The sequence below is a fragment of the Chiloscyllium plagiosum genome, chromosome 36 (assembly GCF_004010195.1).
Source record: "Chiloscyllium plagiosum isolate BGI_BamShark_2017 chromosome 36, ASM401019v2, whole genome shotgun sequence".
Classification (NCBI taxonomy): Eukaryota; Metazoa; Chordata; class Chondrichthyes; order Orectolobiformes; family Hemiscylliidae; genus Chiloscyllium; species Chiloscyllium plagiosum.
Window position 1 is genome coordinate 33,894,479 of NC_057745.1, and position 19,819 is coordinate 33,914,297.

Genomic DNA, 19,819 nt, shown 5'->3' on the forward strand with positions numbered 1-19,819 from the left:
GGAGAGGCTGAACAAGCTGGGGCTGTTTTCCCTGGAGCGTCGGAGGCTGAGGAGTGACCTTATAGAGGTTTACAAAATTATGAGGGGCATGGATAGGATAAATAGACAAAATCTTTTCCCTGGGGTCGGAGAGTCCAGAACTAGAGGGCATAGGTTTATGGTGAGAGGGGAAAGATATAAAAGAGACCTACAGGGCAAATTTTTCATGCAGAGGTGGTACGCATATTGAATGAGCTACCAGAGGATGTGGCGGAGGCTGGTACAATTGCAACATTTAAGAGGCATTTGGATGGGTATATGAATAGGAAGAGTTTGGAGGGATGTAGGCCGGGTGCTGGCAGGTGGGGCTAGATTGGGTTGGGATACCTGGTCGGCATGGACAGGTTGGACCGAAGGGTCTGTTTCCATGCTGTACATCTCTATGACTCTATGACTCTATAACACAGCACCCACGAATCAGTTGAACTGCAAACATTTCTCATCACAATGGATGTGGCAGCACTCTACACCAACATCCCCCACAATGATGGCATCGCTGCAAAAGCCTCAGTACTCAACACCAACAACTGCCAAACTCCAAACACCAAACACCATCCTACAACTCATCCGCTTTATTCTCGATCACAACGTCTTCATCTTTGACAACCAGTTCTTCATCCAGACACATAGAACAGCCATGGAGACCAAATTTGCACCCCAATATGACAACATTTTCATGCACAGATTCGAACAAGACTTCTTCTCTACGCAGGACCTCCAACCAACCTTATACACCAGGTATATTGACAATATTTTCTTCCTCTGGACCCATGCCAAAGAGTCACTGAAACAACTATGCAGTGATATCAGCGAGTTTCATCCCACCATCAAACTCACCATGGACTACTCTCTACTATCTGTCTCATTCTTGGATACATGTATCTCCATCAAGGATGAGTACCTCAGCACCTCACTCTACAACAAACCCATAGATAACCTCACAATGCTACACTTCTCCAGCTTCCACCTAAAACATATTGAAACAGCCATCCCTTACAGATAGGCATGCACAGGATCTGTTCAGATGAGGAGGAACGTGGCGGACTCGTCAAAGTGCTCAAGGATGCCCTCATAAGAACAAGGTATGATGCTCAACTCATCGACTGCCAGTTCTGACATGCCACAGTGAGAAATTGTAAAGACCTCCTCAGGAGACAGGCATGAGCTGCAACCGACAGGGTACCCTTGGTTGTCCAGTACTTCCCAGGAGCTGGGAAACTACACCATGTTCTTCACAGCCTGCAACATGTTATTGATGAGGATGAATATCTCGCCAAGACCTTTTCCACACCTGCAATTCTCACCTTCAAACAACCACAAAACCTCAAACAGTTTGAAGCAAACTGCCCAGCCTTCAGGATAACATCGACCATAAACCTGTCATGGCAGCCACTGAAAGACATGTCAGTTCGACACGGAAACCACTATTACACATGGGGATACCTCCCACAATGTACATGGTAGGTACTCATGTGACACAACCAACAGTGTCTATCTCATACGCTGCAGACAAGGATGCCCTGAGGCATGGTGCATTGGAGAGACCAAGCAGAGGCGACGGCAACAGATGAATGGACACCACACAACAATCAATAGAGAAGAGTGTTCCCTCCCAGTTGGGTAATACTTCAGTGGTCCTGGAAATTCGGCCTCGGACCATCAGGTGACCATCCTCCAAGGCGGACTTCAGAACACACAATGCAAAGTGGCTGAGCAGAGGCTGATAGCCACATTTGGTACCCATGGGGATGGCCTCACCCAAGACTTTGGGTTCATGTCACACTACAAGTGACCCCACTGCACTATACTCTCTCTTTTTCACTCTGCACCCATATCGATGCACACACCCTCTCACAGACTTATACCCCATCACACTCACACACACCCAAACACATATATAAGTTTATGGGGTGAATTTGTATTTGCAGAATTACATTTTAGTTCACTCAAAAACTGCATAAATACATGTAAGACTCTGTAAAGTCCAACTTTAGCAATAGAACCATTCTGATTCAACATTGGGACACAGACAGACTTTAACCTCACACCTTTAATACATCATCTGAGCTGAGATGGAACCTCTTGTTAGAAAAGCTGAAGCTAACTTGAGGATATAACTTAAAAGGAGCTCCGGGATGTACATATTAAAGAACTGAAACTAGCATATCCCATTCTAAAAGATGAAAGACTAAAACAAATTTAGATTAAAATATCCTGACACCCCTGACACCCTTTTGCTCTAACTTCTGTGTCTTATGGTGCTGTTCGACAACCACCTGATGAAAAGGGGGTGCCTCGAAAGCTAGTTTTCCAAATAAACCTGTTGGACAATAACTTGGTGTTGTGTGATTTTTAAGCTTATCCACCCCAGTCCAACACTGGTACCTCAAAATCATAGCATGCAGGAAAGTGAGCATTGATTTTTTTGTGTAGGACCTGGAGATTACAAATAGAAACATGGTGATGGAACTGAGGAAGAGAGCTTGCTGTGCTATATGTTTACAATCCAGTTAATGATGTTGCCACACGCCTTGTTCCTGCTGCCTTACATTGTTCAGTAGGTACATGATGAATTGATCAAACAATATGTATCTTTCACATCGGTTCCAGAGCTGTAGAGAAATGCTGGAAATGTGATGAATGCAGTGTAGGTTACAGTTATCCAGCATAACTGGAAATCCATCCATACAGTCCCATTTGCCCTCGCACCATGGAGAAACCGTGGAAATGTAAGGAAGAATTCTATTATGCATTCCAGCTATAAATCCTTTGGCGCAGTCACACTGGGGAGAGACCATTCACCTGCTCCATGTATGGGAAGGGATTGTATCTACCTGCTTTTTTAAACAGTTGTATCATATTTGCTGTTTTCCAATCTGCTGGAACTGCCCCAAACTCCAGCAAAATTTGGAAAATTACCCCAAGTAAAAAGGAGGAGGTATAGCTAAGGAGCAGGCAGCTGGGACCCCTGGAGATATAAGGAGGATAGCCCTTGGTTAAGAAGATCAGGATGTTTTCAAAAAGATTCTTTAAGTATATTAAAGAAAAAAGAAGAACCCGAGTGGTTAGCACTACTGCCTCACAGCTCCAGGGACTCCGGTTCAATTCCAAACCTCGGATGACAGTCTGTGTGGAGTTTGCACATTCTTCCTGTGTTTGCATGGGTTTCCTCTGGGTGCTCTAGTTTCCCCCCACAATCTAAAGCTGTGCAGGTTAGGTGAATTGGCCATGCTAAATTGCCCGTAATGTTTAGGGATGTGTAGATTAGGTGCATTAATCAGGGGTAAATATAGGATTTTATTTGGGGAGGGTGGTTGGAAATTGGCCTGGGTGGGTTACTCTTTGGATGGTCAATGTGGACCTGTTGGGCCAAAGGACCTGTTTCCATACTGGAGGGGGCTATGATTCTATGTAGTTTGCCTGGCTATTGTGGCTAATCAGATCAGGTCGCCTACAGTGCGGAAACAGGCCCTTAAGGTCAGTCCTCCTTAAGGTAGAGAAGGTTGGGAGGTTAATATGAGTATTCAAAACTCATGAGGGGCAGGATGGGGTAGACAGGAAGCAACTGTTCTGATTGGCAAAAGATAAGAATCAGAAGACACAGACTAAAAGGTGACTGGCAAAAGAACCAGTGGCGACATTGGCAAGTGTAATCACAAAATGAATTAGGATCTGGAATTAGAGGGTGGTGGAAGTAGGGCCAATCATAAAGAGAATAAAATAAATGTAAGAATATAAGAATTAGGAACAGGAGTAGGAATTTCAGCCCCCTGAGTGTGCTCCACCATTTAATACAATCCTGGCTGATCTCATCTCGACCTGAACTTCCTTTTAAACTCCAAATTAGATTATCCACCAGAAGAGGAAAAAATTGCACAATATGATGATCTTCAAACTATTGGGTAGTCACTTGAAAAGGGACTCTTGCAAGTTACCTCATCAGGGCTGTCATGACCCGAGGAAGGAAAGTTTTGAGATATCTGCCCTGTTGTGGTCTGTCTTACAATAAAACTCTGGCTGAAAGCTGTTGTTGAATTGGCCTCCAGAGCTACCCTGCTTGAATAAAGAACACTGCACTGTGGAACTGTATGACTGTGCAGTGTCATATTTGAATAGGGAGTGATCATGCTGCTTGTGGTTGCAATACATTATATTTTTGTTACATCAATTAACTAAAATTAACAGTGCTGGATTAGAAGTACAAAGTAATGTTAATACATAATTAATTTGCATTTATTCCAGGTTGTGTTAAAAGTTACAAATTTGTAGTTTATTTATTTAGTTTATGGTTCTTGCTATTAACATTGACAGTGAGTGGAAAGTGTTGAGATCATTTATATCAAAATGAAGAATCTTCTCCAATGGGTGTTTAAATCAAATCTCAAAAGCTAAGAACTCTCTGCAAGGATGTTAGTGTTTTATTGTTGGACCTAATTTCTGTGGACTGCTGAATGATTTTGAACATTACACATAATAACCAAACACTGGTAAGACTGAGGAAGGGATTATTGAAAATTTTAATTGATGAGTATTTGTTAAATAGATTTGATAAATATGGCCATTCCTTGTGGCAATTGTGCCGTGTCCTGGAAGGTCCTACGATGTGGTGGGGTGCTTCAGCGGCTTCAGTGATGTGGTGGGTCTGGATCCAGGATCCCACTGGCCCGGGATTCCTTGAAACTGCATCTGCAGTGTTTTCGGAGTCATGATGAGTCCAGCCCAGCCCTGGATTCTTTGAGGCAGCTTTGGCATTATGGTGGGTCCGGCCTGAGATTGCAATGGCCCGGGATTCCTTTCAATGGCTGGAGCATCAGGTTTCCCCAATCTGAGGAGCATTGGAACCATGAATTGAACTAAGATGGACTTTGTCTTAATTTGTTTTATATGTATAATTTGTCATTAAAATAGTGCCGGAGTATGGTGACTTAAACACTTTTCACTGTATTTTTTTATACAAGTACAAGTGACAATAAATTACTATTCTACTCTAAATAACTTTTCTGTTGTACTGTTATGCAAGGGAGTTAAAGGATGTAAACTAAGGTATATGAAGTTAAGATACAGATTAGCCACAATTGCATTGAATGTCAAAACAGAGGAAACAGAGAAATTGAGGAAATGAATGGCCTCCTTCTGTTTCTACGCTTTTAAATGAAAGGTATAAACAGAAAAAATCTGAGAACCCCTGATTCTAATGCCTCCCTACATATTAACAGCACAGAGGTGGAACGAGTGGAGAATGTCAAGCTCCTGGAAGTAGAAATCCACAACAAGCTTTCTTGGACTCTTCATGTGGATGCACTGGTTACAACAGCCCAATAATGTCTCTTCTTCTTCAGTCAGCTGAGGAAATTTGGCATGACAACAAATACCTTTGCCAACTTTCATAGGTGCGCCATCGAAAGCATTCTGTCTGGATGTATCGCTACCTGGGATGGCAACTGTACCATTCAAGATCGGAGACGGTTACAGAGAGTGGTGAACTCGGCCCGGACAATCTCAAAGGCCAACCCTCCCGTCCATAGAATCCATCCACCAGGCCCGCTGCCAAGGAAAGGCCACCAGCATTCTCAAAGATCCATCCCACCCTGGCAATGTTTTTCTACAACCTCTACCATCGGGGAGAAGGTACAGAAGCCTGAACACATGCACCAGCCGGTTTCAAAACAGTTTCTACCCTACTGTTGTTAGAATACTGAATGGACTCACAAACTCTTAACATTTTCCTGTATCTGTGTTCTGGTTTTTGCCGCTGTTTACCTATTATTTACTTATCTATGCTACTTAACTCTGTGAGCTGCCTGGATTGCTCGCAAAACAAAGCTTTTCACTGTGCCTTGGTACACGTGACAATAAATTCAACTCAATTCAACTCAACTCCCCCCATCAGACACTCCTTGGATGGATAGCACTGGGTGAAACACAGAGGAAAGCTCACTCTACTCTTTTGAAACAGAAAATCTAGCTGCCTTGACTTTGTTCGCCGACTTCACCGATTACTTTGGAGAAAAACAAAAATAAATAAACAAACAAAAAAATGTCCTCCCTTGACTCTGTTCCCACCAACGTCTTTTGGGCAGTGACCACAAGGGCCCAAACTAAAAATAAACTCAAACTCAAGCAAAATCAAAGAAAACAAATAAATCAATCCCCTCTGCTCCATCCCCATCGAACATCCTGTTGTCCCAGGGACAACAATGGTTTAAAATCCAGAGGAACTTCCCCTGCTCATTTCAACTAAACATAAAATTCCCCTCACACCGAGCCCCATCAAGCACATTGGGAACAGGGAGAGTACAAGGAGCTAAAATAAATGCCCCTTTGGATCTTCAAAATGGTCCAAAACAAAGGGAAAATAAAACAGGCTTCCTCCTGGGGCACCTCTGTGCTTGTTAAAGCATTCTCCTTGTCTGTTGTACGATGACCACTCCCTGACTCTGACAAAAGATTGTAAAATAAGGTTAAGCAGTGACAACAAACACTTCAGATAAAGTGGGAAGATATTGAAACTAAGCCTTACCTGAATATCCAAAATGGCTGATTTGGCCTTCTCACTAGCATTCCTGTTGTATTCCTCTATGGTCCATGATGGCTGAGGTCGCTTTTGCTCTAAGACCTCAGTCAGTCGGAGGTCTGTGTACAACGGATTGCTTTTCATGTGGGACTTCATGGAATTGGGATAAGCGTGTGGGCTGAAGACTTGTTCAATCAGAAGAGAATCTTTCCCAGGCTTTGCTGGTCTGTGTGATTGTGAAATGACGTATCGTCGATCTAACTGGAAAAGATGTCGAAGCATTAAAGCCAATGAGCAGTTCAGACACCTCACTAAAAGCAAAGAAAGTTATTCAATAGGATGTTTGAATTCAAAAATGAAATACTGTTAAAATAAAATCAATGGTTTTATTTTATTTCTTCTTTATGATGTGGAGGTGCCAGTGTTGGACTGGGGTGGACAAAGTTAAAAATCACATAACACCAGGTTATAGTCCAACTGGTTTATTTGGAAGTCCTAGCTTTTGGAGGTCTGCTCCTTAGGCAGCTGATGAAGGAGCAGCGTTCCGAAAGCTAGTGCTTCCAGATAAATATGTTGGACGATAACCTGGTGTCGTGTGATTTTTAAATATTTCTTTTTCGGGAGTCTTAATCTGAAGGCAGTCAGATAGGGACAACAGAGAACATTTACAACCAGCTTCTCTAGGTTGGCGGGGAGGGAAGGGTTTTGAAAACATTACATGATATTTCTTGAACTGGTTTGTGTGGGCCAGTAGAGCTTTCTGATCTATTTTTGAAACGTGGTGAGCCAGAATTGTTCAAACTGTTGAAATCTATCAAGATCAGCACTAGACTAGTAATCCAGGAGCCCAGGCAATGTGTGGTCAAATCCTATCACTGGATCTGATGGAAGAGAAATTCAATCAATAAACCTGGAATATAAACTAACTTCTGTAGTGGAGACAATGACATCTATCGTAAATTGTCTTAAAAATCCATTTGGTTCACTGATGTCCTTTTGTTAAGGAAATTTGTGATCCTTACCCTGTCAGGCCTACATGTGACTGCAGATCTACAGTGTGCAACTTTAAATGGCTGTGTGAGTCATACATAATAAGAGTAAAAGTCAACCATTCAACCCCTTGAGACGACTCCATTGTTCAATAAGATCCATGCTGATCTGTTTATGTTTTGAATCCCACATTCCCATTGAACACTGTGAATCTTTGATTCTTTTCTATTACACAAATTTATCCATCTTTGTCTTAAAGATTTTCAATTAAGCCCAACTCCATCACCTTCTGAAGCCAAAATTTCCAAAGTCACACAATCCTCTGAAAGAAAACATTTCTCTTCACCTCTGTCCTGAAAGCCCGACCCTTAATTTTGAAACAACATTCATTAGTCCTGGACTGAACTACAAGAGGGAACATCCTTTGCACATCCACCTTGTCAAGACCATTCAGGGTCTTATGCATTTTGATCAAGTCACTCCTCATTCCAACAGAAACCCATCCCAGATATGAAGTTAGAATGGTTGTCAGTTTTCCAGCCCCTATGTGGAAATGAAAAGCTGATATGAGACTTAATTGGAATTTCTTCCAATCTTAAAGGCAGAGACAGGACTGAAGAAGAAGACTGAACAACTAAGTATGACAGTGCTGGGGAAAGAGTGCGACAAGCTAAATAGAGTTAGAGAGTCATAGAGATGTACAGCATGTAAACAGATCCTTCAGTCCAACTCATTCATGATGACCAGATATCCTATATTAATTAAATCCCATTTGCCAGGACTTGGCCCATATCCCTCTAAATCCTTCCTATTCGTATACCCATTCAGATACGTTTCAAATATTGTAATTTTACCAGCCCCCATCACTTCCTCTGGCAGCTCATTCCACACATGTACCACCCTCTGCATGAAAACATTGCCCCTTAGGTCTCTTATAAATCTTTCCCCTCCCACCCTAAAGCTGTACTGTCTAGTTCTAGACTCCTCGACCCCAGGGAAAAGATCTTGTCTATTTATCCTATCCATGCCCCTCATGATTTTATAGATCTCTATAAAGTCACCCCTCAGCCTCCGATGCTCCAGGGAAAACAATCCCAGCATATTCAGCTTTTCCTTAGAGCTCAAACCCTCCCACCGTGGCAATGTCTTTGTAAATCTTTTCTGAACCCTTTCAGGTGTCACAACATCTTCCCTCGAGCAGGGGGAGCAGAATTGCACACAATATTCCAAAAGTGGTCCAATCAATGTCCTGTACGGCTGCAACATGACCTCTCAAATCCTATACTCAATATTCTGATCAATAAAGGAAAGCATACCAAACACCTACTTCACTATCCTATCTACCTGCGACTCCACTTTCAAGGAACAATGAACCTGAACTTCAGGGTCTCTTTGTTCAGCAACACTCTTCTGGAGCTTACCATTAAGTGTATAAATCTTGCCCTGATTTGTCTTTCCAAAATGCAGCACCTCACATTTATCTAAATTAAACTCCATCTGCCACTCCTCAGCCCATTGGCCCATCTGATCAAGATCCTACTGTACTCTGAGGTTACCCCCTTCGCTGTCCACTACACCCTTAGTTTTGGTGTCATCTGCAACCTTACTAACTATACCTCCTATGTTCACATCCAAATCATTTATATAAATGATGAAAAGCAGTAGACCAAGAACCATTCCTTGTGGCACTCCACTGGTCACATGCCTCCAGTCTGAAAAACAACCCTTCACCACCAACCTCTGTGTTCTACTTTTGAGCCAGTTCTGTATCCAAATGGCTAGTTCTCCATGTATTCAATGTGATCTAACCTTGCTAACCAGTATACCATGAGGAACCTTGTCAAATGCCTGACTGAAGTCCATATAGATTATGTCTACTGCTCTGCCTTCATCAATCCTCTTTGTCACTTCTTCAAAAAACTCATTCAAGTCAGTGAAACATAATTTCCCACGTACAAAGCCAGGTTGACCTACCCTAATCAGTTCGTGCCTTTCCAAATACATATAAATCCTATCCCTCTGGATTCCCTCCAATACTTGCCCACCATCCTTACCATCCTTCCAAACAGTGGCACCACGTTAGCTGACTGCCAGCCTTCTGGCACCTCACCTGTGACTATCAATGATACAAATATCTCGCCAAGGGGCCCAGCAATCACTTCCCTAGCTTCCTACAGAGTTCTTGGGTACACCTGATCAGGTCCTGAGGATTTATCCATCTTTATGTGTTTTAAGGTATCTAGCACCTCCTCCTCTCTAATATGGACATTTTTCAAGTTATCACCTTCTATTTTTCCACATTCTGTATCTTCCATGTCCTTCTCCACTGTAAACACTGATGCAAAATGCTCATTTAGTATCTCCCCCATCTCCTGTGGTTCCAAACATAGACCGCCTTGCTGATCTTTAAGGGGTCCCATTCTCTCTGTTACCCTTTTGTCCTTAATGTATTTGTAAAAACCCTTTGGATTCTCCTTAACTCTATTTACTAAAGTCCCCTTTTTGTTCCCTTTTTGCCCTCCTGATTTCCCTCTTAAGAATACTCCTGCTGCCTTTATACTCTTCTAAGGATTCACTTGATCTCTCCTGTCTAGCTGCTTGACCTGCTGCGCTTTTCCAGCAACACATTTTCAGCTCTGATCTCCAGCATCTGCAGTCCTCACTTTCTCCCCTCAATTTCTTTAGTCATACAGCTTTCCCTATATCTACTAGCCTTGCCTTTCACCCTGACAAGAATATACTTTCTCTGGATTCTTGTTACTTCATTTTTGAAGGCTTCCCATTTTCCAGCTGTCCCTTTTTCTACGAACATCTGCCCCCAATCAACTTTTGAATATTCTTGCCTAATACTATCAAAATTGGCCTTCATTCAAATTCAGAACTTTAACTTTTATATCTGGTCAATTATTTCCATCACTATTTTAAAACTAATAGAATTATGGTCGCTGGCCCCAAAGTGCTCCCCCACTGATACCTCAGTCACCTGCCCTGCCTTATTTCCCAAGGGTACGTCAAGATTTGCACCTCCCCTTGTAGGTCCATCCACGTACTAAATCAGAAAATTTTCTTGTACATACTTAACAAATTTCTCTCCATCTAAACACTTAACACTATGTCAGTCCCAGTCTATGTTTGGAAAGTTAAAATCCCCTACCATAACCACCCCGTGATTCTTACAGATAACTGAGGTCTCCTTACAAATTTGTTTCTCAATTTCCTGCTGATTATTAGAGAGTCTATAGTACAATCCCAATAAAGTGATCATCCCTTTCTTATTTCTCAGTTCCGTGCAAATAACATCTCTGGATGTATTCCCAGGAATATCCTCCCTCAGTACAGCCAGAATGTTATCCCTTATCAAAAATGTCACTCCCCCATCTCTCTTGCCTCCTTTTCTATCCTTCCTGTAGCATTCGTATTCTGAAACATCGAGCCTGTTCTGTCCATCCCTGAGCCATGTTTCTATAATTGCCATGATATCCCAGTCTCATGTTCCTAACCATGCCCTGAGTTCATCTGCCTTCCCTGTTAGGCCCCTTGCATTGAAATAAATGCAGTTTAATTTATCAGTTCTACCTTGTTCTCTGATTTGTTCCTTTCTGCTCTTACTTGTTTGACTCACTTCTGTTCTCAACTGGACCAGATTGATCTCTTTCCTCAATATCTCCCTGGGTCCCACAACTCTCACCTTATTAGTTTTTGGGGTGGCACAGTGGCTTAGTGGTTAGCACTGCTGTCTCACAGCGCCAGAGACCCGGGTTCAATTCCCACCTCGGGCTACTGTCTGTGTGGAGTTTGCACATTCCCCCCGTGTCTATGTGGATTTCCTCCTGGTGCTCCGATTTCCTCCCACAGTCCAAAAGTGTGCACGTTAGATGAATTGGCCATGCTAAATTAGTGTTAGGTAGATTAGTCAGGGGTAAATGTAGGGGAATGGGTCTGGGTGGGTTGCTCTTCGGAGGGTCGGTGTGGACTTGATTAGATTACTTACAGTGTGGAAACAGGCCCTTCGGCCCAACAAATCCACACTGACCCTCTGAAGAGCAACCCACCCAGACCCATTCCCCTACATTTACCTCTTCACTTAACGCTACAGTCAATTTAGCATGGTCAATTCACCTAACCTGCACATTTTTGGACTTTGGGAGGAAACCAGAGCACCCGGAGGAAACCCATGCAGACACAGGGAAAATGTGCAAACTCCACACAGACAGTTGCCTGAGGTGGGAATTGAACCAGGGTCTCTGGCGCTGCGAGGCAGCAGTGCTAACCACTGTGCCACCGTGCTGCTCACTTGTTGGGCCAAAGGGCCTGTTTCCACACTGTAAATAATCTAATCTAATGTAATCTAATCTAATCTAATCTAAATCCTCCAGAGCAGCGCTAGCAAATCTCCCTGCCATTATATTAGTCCCTTTCCAATTCTGGTGCAATCTATCTTTCTTGTACACGTCACTTCTACCCAGAAGAGATTCCAATGATCCAAAAATATGAACCCTTCTCCCGTGCACCAGCTCCTCAGCTGCACATTCATCTGCTCTATTCTCCTATTCCTACCCCCACTAGCTCATAGCACCAGGAATAATCAGATATTACTACCCTCGAGGACCTCCTTTTTAAATTCCTGTCTACATTTCTATATTTTCCTTTCAGAATCTCATCCTTTTCCTTTCCTGTGTTGTTAGTTTTAATGTGTACAATGACTCCTGGTCCCTATCCCCTTTGAGAATATTCTGCATCTCTCTGAGATATCCTTGATCCTGGCACCAGGGAGGCAACACACCATTCTGATTTCTTGCTGTTGGCCACAGAAACACCTGTCTGTGCTCCTGACGAGAGAGTCCCCTATTATCACAATTGATTGGTTGGAACCTGAGGTACCCTGTGTTACATCAAAGCCAGTCTCAGTACCAGAAACCTGACTGTTCATACTACATATTCCTTTACATTTTCCAAAACAGCATGCTTGTTTGAGATGGGAAGAGCCAGACTAGAGAAATTCTGAACACATTGAAAATGCAATTTGAATTCTCTATACAGACGTATTTACAGCAAAAGCAGCAGAAAGATGAAGGCCAAATCAATTGTGGAGCAGAATTGAGGGGCTGAATAGCTTATTTTTGCTCTTTGTCCATATGCTGGTGGAGAGGTATTAGATGATAGAGAGGAGTCAGAGACGTCTTCAGCACAGAAGGCCTTTTGGCCCATTAACTCTGCACTGGTCAAAAACAAGCACCTATCCATTGCCATCCCATTTTCCAACACTTAGCCCACACCCTTGTATGCCTTCACATCTCAATTGCATGTCTAAATACTTCTGAAATATTCTGAGGATTTCTGCCCCTACCACCCTTACAGACAGTGACTTCCAGATTCTTACCATCCACTGGGTGAAAAATAAAAATCTTCACTCTCCTCTAAATCTTCTGCTCCTTACCTTTCATCCATGCTCCCTGGTCATTGAGGCCTCCACTGGGGGAACATTTCCCTCCCCTTTCCTCCATCAATGTCCCCCACTATTTTATACATCTCAATTGTGTTCCCTTCAGTCTCCTCTGTTCCAAAAAAAATAACCCCATTCTTTTCAAACCAAAAGAACTGCTAAATCAGAAACGAAAATGGAAGTTGCTCGAAAAGCTCAACAGGTCTGGAAGCATCTGTGGACAGAAATTAGAATTAATGTCTGGTGTGTGAAGTGCGTTGCACATTCTCCCTGTGTCTGCGTGAGTTTCCTCCCACAGTCCAAAGATGTATAGGTTAGGTGAACTGGTCATGCTAAATTGTCCATAGCATTCAGGGATGTGTAGGTTGGTTGTGTCAGCCATGGGAAATGTAGAGTAATAGGGTAGGGGAAAGGGTCTGACTCTTTGGAGGGTCATGTGATCCTTCCTCAGAAGCTATTCAGAACCATTCCCCATACTATCCGATCTCTCTTCATAATTAAAACTCTCCAGCCCAGGCAACATCCTGGTAAATCTCTTCTACACCATTGCCAGTGCAATCACATCCATCTACAAAGTGGATTCCAGAACTGCACACAATACTTTAGCTGTTTTGACTGAAGTTTTATACAATTCCAGCATCACCTCTCTGCTCTTAAACACTATGATGAGGATAATAAAGGCAAGTATCCCATATTCTTTATTAACCATTTTATCCACCTGTCCTGATACCTTAAGGGACCAATGTACATGCACACCCAGGCCCCTCTCATATTCAGTACTTATCCAGGTTCTACCATTCATCATGTATTCACTTGTCTTGTCTGTCCTGTCCAAGTGCATCACCTTTCCCCAACAAAATATTTTGAGACTGGGGCTTAATTTACAATTTCAAAATTGCAATTGATATTATTTCCTTGGTTAAGTAAGTTAAAGGTTATGGAACCCTTCTCACCATCTACGAGGAACAAGTCAGGAATGTAATGAAATACTCTTCACTTGCCTGGATGAGTGAGCTCCAACAATACTCCACACCATCCAGGATGAAGCAAACCCACTTGGTTGGCATCACATCCACCAACGTCAGCATTCATCCCCTTCCACACCAATGTACAGTGACACCAGTAAGATGGATTTCAACAACTCCTCTAGCTTCGATGAAATTATCTTCCAAATCTATGACCTCTCGCACATGGAAGGACAAGATCAACAGTTCTACGGGAACACCCACTCTGAATCACACACCATTCTGCTGTGTTCCAATAGGCTGCATCTTATGCTTTCCGGCTAAGTCAAATTACATCAGGATTTTTCAGCGGGTCTGTCACCATGAGGCCTGATGAGCTTTCTCACCATATCTTCTGAAGCTTGCCTCATTATTAACTTATCACACCCTTAAGGCATCATTGACATCTGATTCCTGCCCCACATTTACCACGTTCTTGGGACAACACACCAATCGGCAAATACCCAGGAATTCAATGGCATTCATAGAATCATAGAATCCCTACAGTGTGGAAACAGGCCTCTTGGTCCAACAAGTCCACACTGATTCTCCGAAGAGTAACCCACCCAGACTTATTCCTCTATCCTAATACTTTATATTTCCACTGACTAAAGCATTCAATCCACTGAACACTATGGGCAATTTCGAATGGCCAATTCATCTAACCTGCACATTTTTGGATTGTGGGAGGAAACCGGAGCACCCGGAGGAAACCTACACAGACATGGGGAGAATGTGCAAACTCCACACAGACAGCCGCATGAGGCTGGAATTGAACCCGGGTCCCGGGCACGGTGAGGCAGCAGTGCTAACCACTGAGCCACCGTGCTGCCCACATTCCTGGTACATTCAAAAGCCTGTTGTACACCTGGACAAGCACTGTCTGTTCACTGCCCCTGCACAATTCCTGACATGGCAACCAGGGGAAATACCTGGTGGTCCTGCTGGATAGGGTGTACAGAGGTGGGGCCTCCTTCTCCCCTCAGGGCCAACAAAAGAGAGCATGCCCCCAGACTCTGCCAGCCCGGCCCAAAGTTGCCATCTCAGCAGTCTCAATTTCTGGAGGAATGACCAGCACTGTAGATAGAAATCTTTTTCTACTCTGCCAGTGTAAGATCCACCATCTTATCTCAAAACCTTCAGTCTCATTCTATCTCTACTACTGTACCCACCTCCCACAAAGTTTTACGTTGTACCACTCTCACAACTGCCTGCAACACCTTTCTAACTTGCTGTGACCCACCCCAACACCAACACGACTAACCCTCCATGCGCTCTGTGCTGTCTACTCTCCCCTTTTACCAACAGCTGTGCCACCCACCTTTGTCTCTTGTAACACCTAGCTCTCTCTTATTCCAAGAGGAAAACAGACCATAATAAGGCAGAAAGAGTTAAGAAAGATAGTGTGCTGCCCACCATTCAGTTTCCTGGCCCTTATGAAGAAAGGATCTTGTCTCTGGCCACACTTAGCAAACAATAATGACCATCGTTTGTCAACTCATCACCACCTAGTGAGAATCTGGCCGTGCCACTTGTGAGAAGTATAAAAGATGGAGTAAGTTGCTCTCGATGTTAAGACCAGCCTCATCGCTCTTGTTGCCTGATTCTGCCATAACCCATGTCATTTAGATCCCTGTAAAACTCCACCTTATATTGCTGTTCCTTCATTATTGCTGAGTCTGTATTTCCCTCTGTTAACATCACAAAGGATGTACCTAAACCAAATGGATTGCAACCCTTTAAGATGGAAACTCACCACTACCAAGGACATTTTTAGGGATGCATTTTAATTCTGGCATTGTCATTAGTTTTCAAATCCCATGAATTAAGTTTTAAAACATCAAAGCAGCCATGCAGATTATAATTTCAGATAATCCAGAACCTAATTCCATGCCAGAGCAGGTTAAAGGTGTTGAATGTCTATCCCCTCTCCCTCCTCTATGTAGATTTTTAAAATTAACATGTTCAGATGAGTTATGGATCTGCTTAAGCAGCTAAATTAATACTTCAAGATGCCTATGGTCAGCACAGTAATGATTTAATGATGAATCCCGCAATTTTGTATTTGTATTCTGCAAAGGCATCAATTGTCAGGGCAGAGAGAACTGTCCTCCATCTTTTAACAGCCAACACTTCCAATCTGCTTCTTCTTCAAGTACTTCAGAATCAAATGGATCATGACTTTTGTGTGAGAAGCAGGGATTCACTGGTGGAATCATCCAGAGGTAGATAGTCACTGACCGGTTGAATTTTGATGGAGGGGAAGGTGTTTCGTGTTGGATGCCACCGTGATATCTGCTGTTCCATTCCCTCCCTCCATCCCTATGTGGACAAGGCCAGGGTGCCAAATTCATTGGCCTCACTGGACACTCCTCCCCACTCTTGAGCATGCCTGCTGTCCTTAATACAATGGGGTTCTTAACTGGCTGCCTCCTGTAAGAGCACACAAGGGGAAGAACACAGTGGCAGTTGCAGGGTTAACAGCCAGAAGTAAACCAAAATGGTTGAGATTTTACTATTCCGGAATACTCCTGTAAGTTAATCTAATTGAGGTGTTTAAAATCGTCAAATATTTTGATAGATAAGACAGAAACTATTTCGTTCGGTAAGCTAATACAGAACAAGAGACCTCATCCCTAAAGAGTGCCAGAGGTCAATTAAGCAGCCACCTAACCCCACAAACAATACTAAGAATCTGGAGTTTTCACCTTTGAAGGATCAGTAGGTGCTTTCCAAGGGTGAGAATGACAGAATTCTATTTGGTGAGGGTACCAGCGATACACAGTAATGATCAATAAAAAGGAGATGAATGACAGTGACGTGTAAGCCAACAGTGATCCCATTAAATAATGGGATAGGTTAAAGGGACTGAATGGCTTCTTTGTATTCCTGTTTGACTATGTATTATTGGGTACAATTGTAGGTTTCAATGAATAATCTAGAGATTAACCTTGTGAACTTTACCCCGTAATTCGAAATCTTTGAAATGTTTTAAAATCTCTCATCCAATCTACTGTTAAATCAGTCATAATGGTTTGACTATGACCTGTTATACTTATTGCACATTCATTTCCATACACTGCTGAGCTTCAGATGGTGCTGTGGGACAGAAAGCTGATTTCAGCAGGTACCAGGTTTCAGTGTTTGAGTGGAGTGCTGACCTGAAATCAAATTTAATGATAATGGTCTGTGTTCCCAGCAGGCAGCTCTCTTCCACTTTAATCTGCTGTATCATTGTATTATGGTGACAAGCGATCAAAACTGAGACAGTTCCTGGGGATTTCTTCTTATTCTTCCATTGAACAATTAAAACATGATGACAACTTTTGCCAGGGCCAGTGGGAAGAGTGTTATAGATAGCAACAAAATTAGAAGAAAAATATAATTACATTCTTGTTGTTATTTTGATGGAGCAGTTTGGTCTGTTTTACAACTTATGTTCAAATCACTGGGGAAGTTTGCAAAGCGTTTACATTAAAATGACGCTCTTATTATGGGTGTTGAATGAGATCCTAATGCCAAGGACCGTTATGCTCATCCTTTGCTCTCTGCGCTGTGTTATCTGCTGTGGAATTCATACAGGATAAACATGGGATTTTCCCCAGATCTGTTTCAGAATGAAATTTTCACCTGAAATGCAGTAGAAATGCTTATTTCCAGTAAGGCTATATTGGTGGGGTGGGAACAATTCAAGAAAATTCCTAGTCAATTATCCCATTAAACATTTGTCAAAAGTATAGTGAATGAATATTTCCTTTGTCATCGATGGGATCCACAATGGCAGGCTATTATTCTCTGGCTAAAATGAATAGTTTTTTGTTATATGGGATATAAGTACAGCAGGATACTCATGAGGCAAATACTAGAAACCAATAATGAGAACATTGGTTCAGTATAGTCCAGGAAAACTTCCTCAGAATACATGATTTACACAGTGTGTTCGTAAGACCATAAGATCCAGGAGCAGATTTAGATCATGCACCCTATTGAGTCTGCACCACTATTCAATCATGGTTGGTATGTTTTTCAACCCCATTTATCCCTTGATCTCCTTACTAATCAAGACCCTAAACGTCGATTCTCTTGTTCCCTGGATGCTGCCTGACCTGCTGCGCTTTTCCAGCAACACATTTTCAGCTCTGATCTCCAGCATCTGCAGACCTCACTTTCTCCTCAAAGACCCTATCTATCTCTGTCTTAAAGATATTCAATGACTTGGCCTTTACAGCCTTTTGTGGCCAATGAGTTTCGCAGATTCACTACTAAAAAAATTCCTCCTCATCTCAGTTCTAAAGGGTCGTCTCTTAACCCTGAGGCTGTGCCCTCAGGTCCTGGTCTCTCCTACTAAAGAAAACATCTTCTCTATATCCACTCTATCCAGGCCTCTCAGTATTCCATAAATTTCAATGAAATTCTCCTTCAACCTTCTTAGCTCCTGTCAAGATCAGACCCCGAGTTCTCAACCATTCCTCAAATGGCAAGCCCTTCATTCCCTGGATCATATTTGTGAACCTCTTCTGGACCCCTGCCAACACCAGCACTTTCTTTCTTATACACCAGTCCTAAGACAGCTCACAATGTTCCAAATGCAGTCTGGCCAGAGTCCTATACAGCCTCAGCAGTACACCATGCTGTTGTGTTATCGTCCCCTCGGAATAAGTGCAAACATTGCCATTCTAACTGCCAACTTAACCTGTTCCTTCGATCAGATTGTTAATGCATAACGTGAAAAGTTGTATTCCCAACACTAATCCTTGCAGAACTCCACTAGTCACTGGCTATCTTTCTGAAAAAACCCCCGGGGGGGGGGGGTATATTCAGTCCCCTATTGTACTCACTGTATACCTATGACTGTGTCGCCAAATACCAGACTAATGCCATTTACATGGTCGCTGATGACACCACCATAGTCGGTCGAATCTCAGATAGCGACGAAACATACTACAGATGGGAGGTGGAAGACCTGGAAAAATGGTGCACTGAGAACAACCTAGCTCTCAATGCCGGCAAAACCAAGGAACTCATTGTTGACTTTCAGCGGGATGTTACTCATGTCCCCCTACACACTCAGATAGCGACGAAACAGACTACAGATGGGAGGTGGAAGACCTGGAAAAATGGTGCACTGAGAACAACCTAGCTCTCAATGCCGGCAAAACCAAGGAACTCACTATTGTCTTTCAGCAGGATGTTACTCATGTCCCCCTACACATTAATAGCACAGAGGAGGAATGACTGGAGAGTGTCAGGCTCCTGGGAATGACCATCCACAACAAACTTTCTTGGACTCTTCATATGGACCCACTGGTTACAAAGGCCCAATAATATCTCTTCTTCCTCAGGCAGCTGAGGAAATTTGGCATGACAACGAATACCTTTGCCAACTTTTATAGGTGAGCCATCGAGAGCATTCAGTCTGGATGTATCACTATGTAGTATTGCAAACATAGAACATAGAACATAGAACATAGAAGAATACAGCAATGTCTCTTCTTCCTCAGGCAGCTGAGGAAATTTGGCATGACAACGAATACCTTTGCCAACTTTTATAGGTGAGCCATCGAGAGCATTCTGTCTGGATGTATCACTATGTAGTATGGCAAACATAGAACATAGAACATAGAACATAGAACATAGAAGAATACAGCGCAGTACAGGCCCTTCGGCCCTTGATGTTGCGCCGATCCAAGCCCACCTAACCTACACTAGCCCACTATCCTCCATATGCCTATCCAATGCCCGCTTAAATGCCCATAATGAGGGAGAGTCCACCACTGCTACTGGCAGGGCATTCCATGAACTCACGACTCACTGAGTAAAGAACCTACC

At 42.9% G+C, this 19,819-nt stretch overlaps 1 protein-coding gene across 2 annotated transcripts in view; it reads right to left on the reverse strand.

The window, feature by feature from the left end:
- Positions 1 to 19,819, reverse strand: part of minar1 (membrane integral NOTCH2 associated receptor 1) — a 98,208-nt gene that overhangs the window by 31,845 nt on the left and 46,544 nt on the right. The window contains exons 2-3 of one of the 2 annotated variants that reach the window (XM_043677076.1): positions 6,560 to 6,814; positions 4,792 to 4,864 (exon numbers count right to left, since the gene is read on the reverse strand). In XM_043677076.1, the coding sequence (XP_043533011.1) occupies positions 4,850 to 4,864; positions 6,560 to 6,814 (270 nt within the window). In that variant the 3' untranslated portion in view covers positions 4,792 to 4,849. Of the gene's footprint in view, positions 1 to 4,791; positions 4,865 to 6,559; positions 6,815 to 19,819 lie in introns of those variants that run through there. The other variant, XM_043677075.1, reaches the window with a different exon arrangement.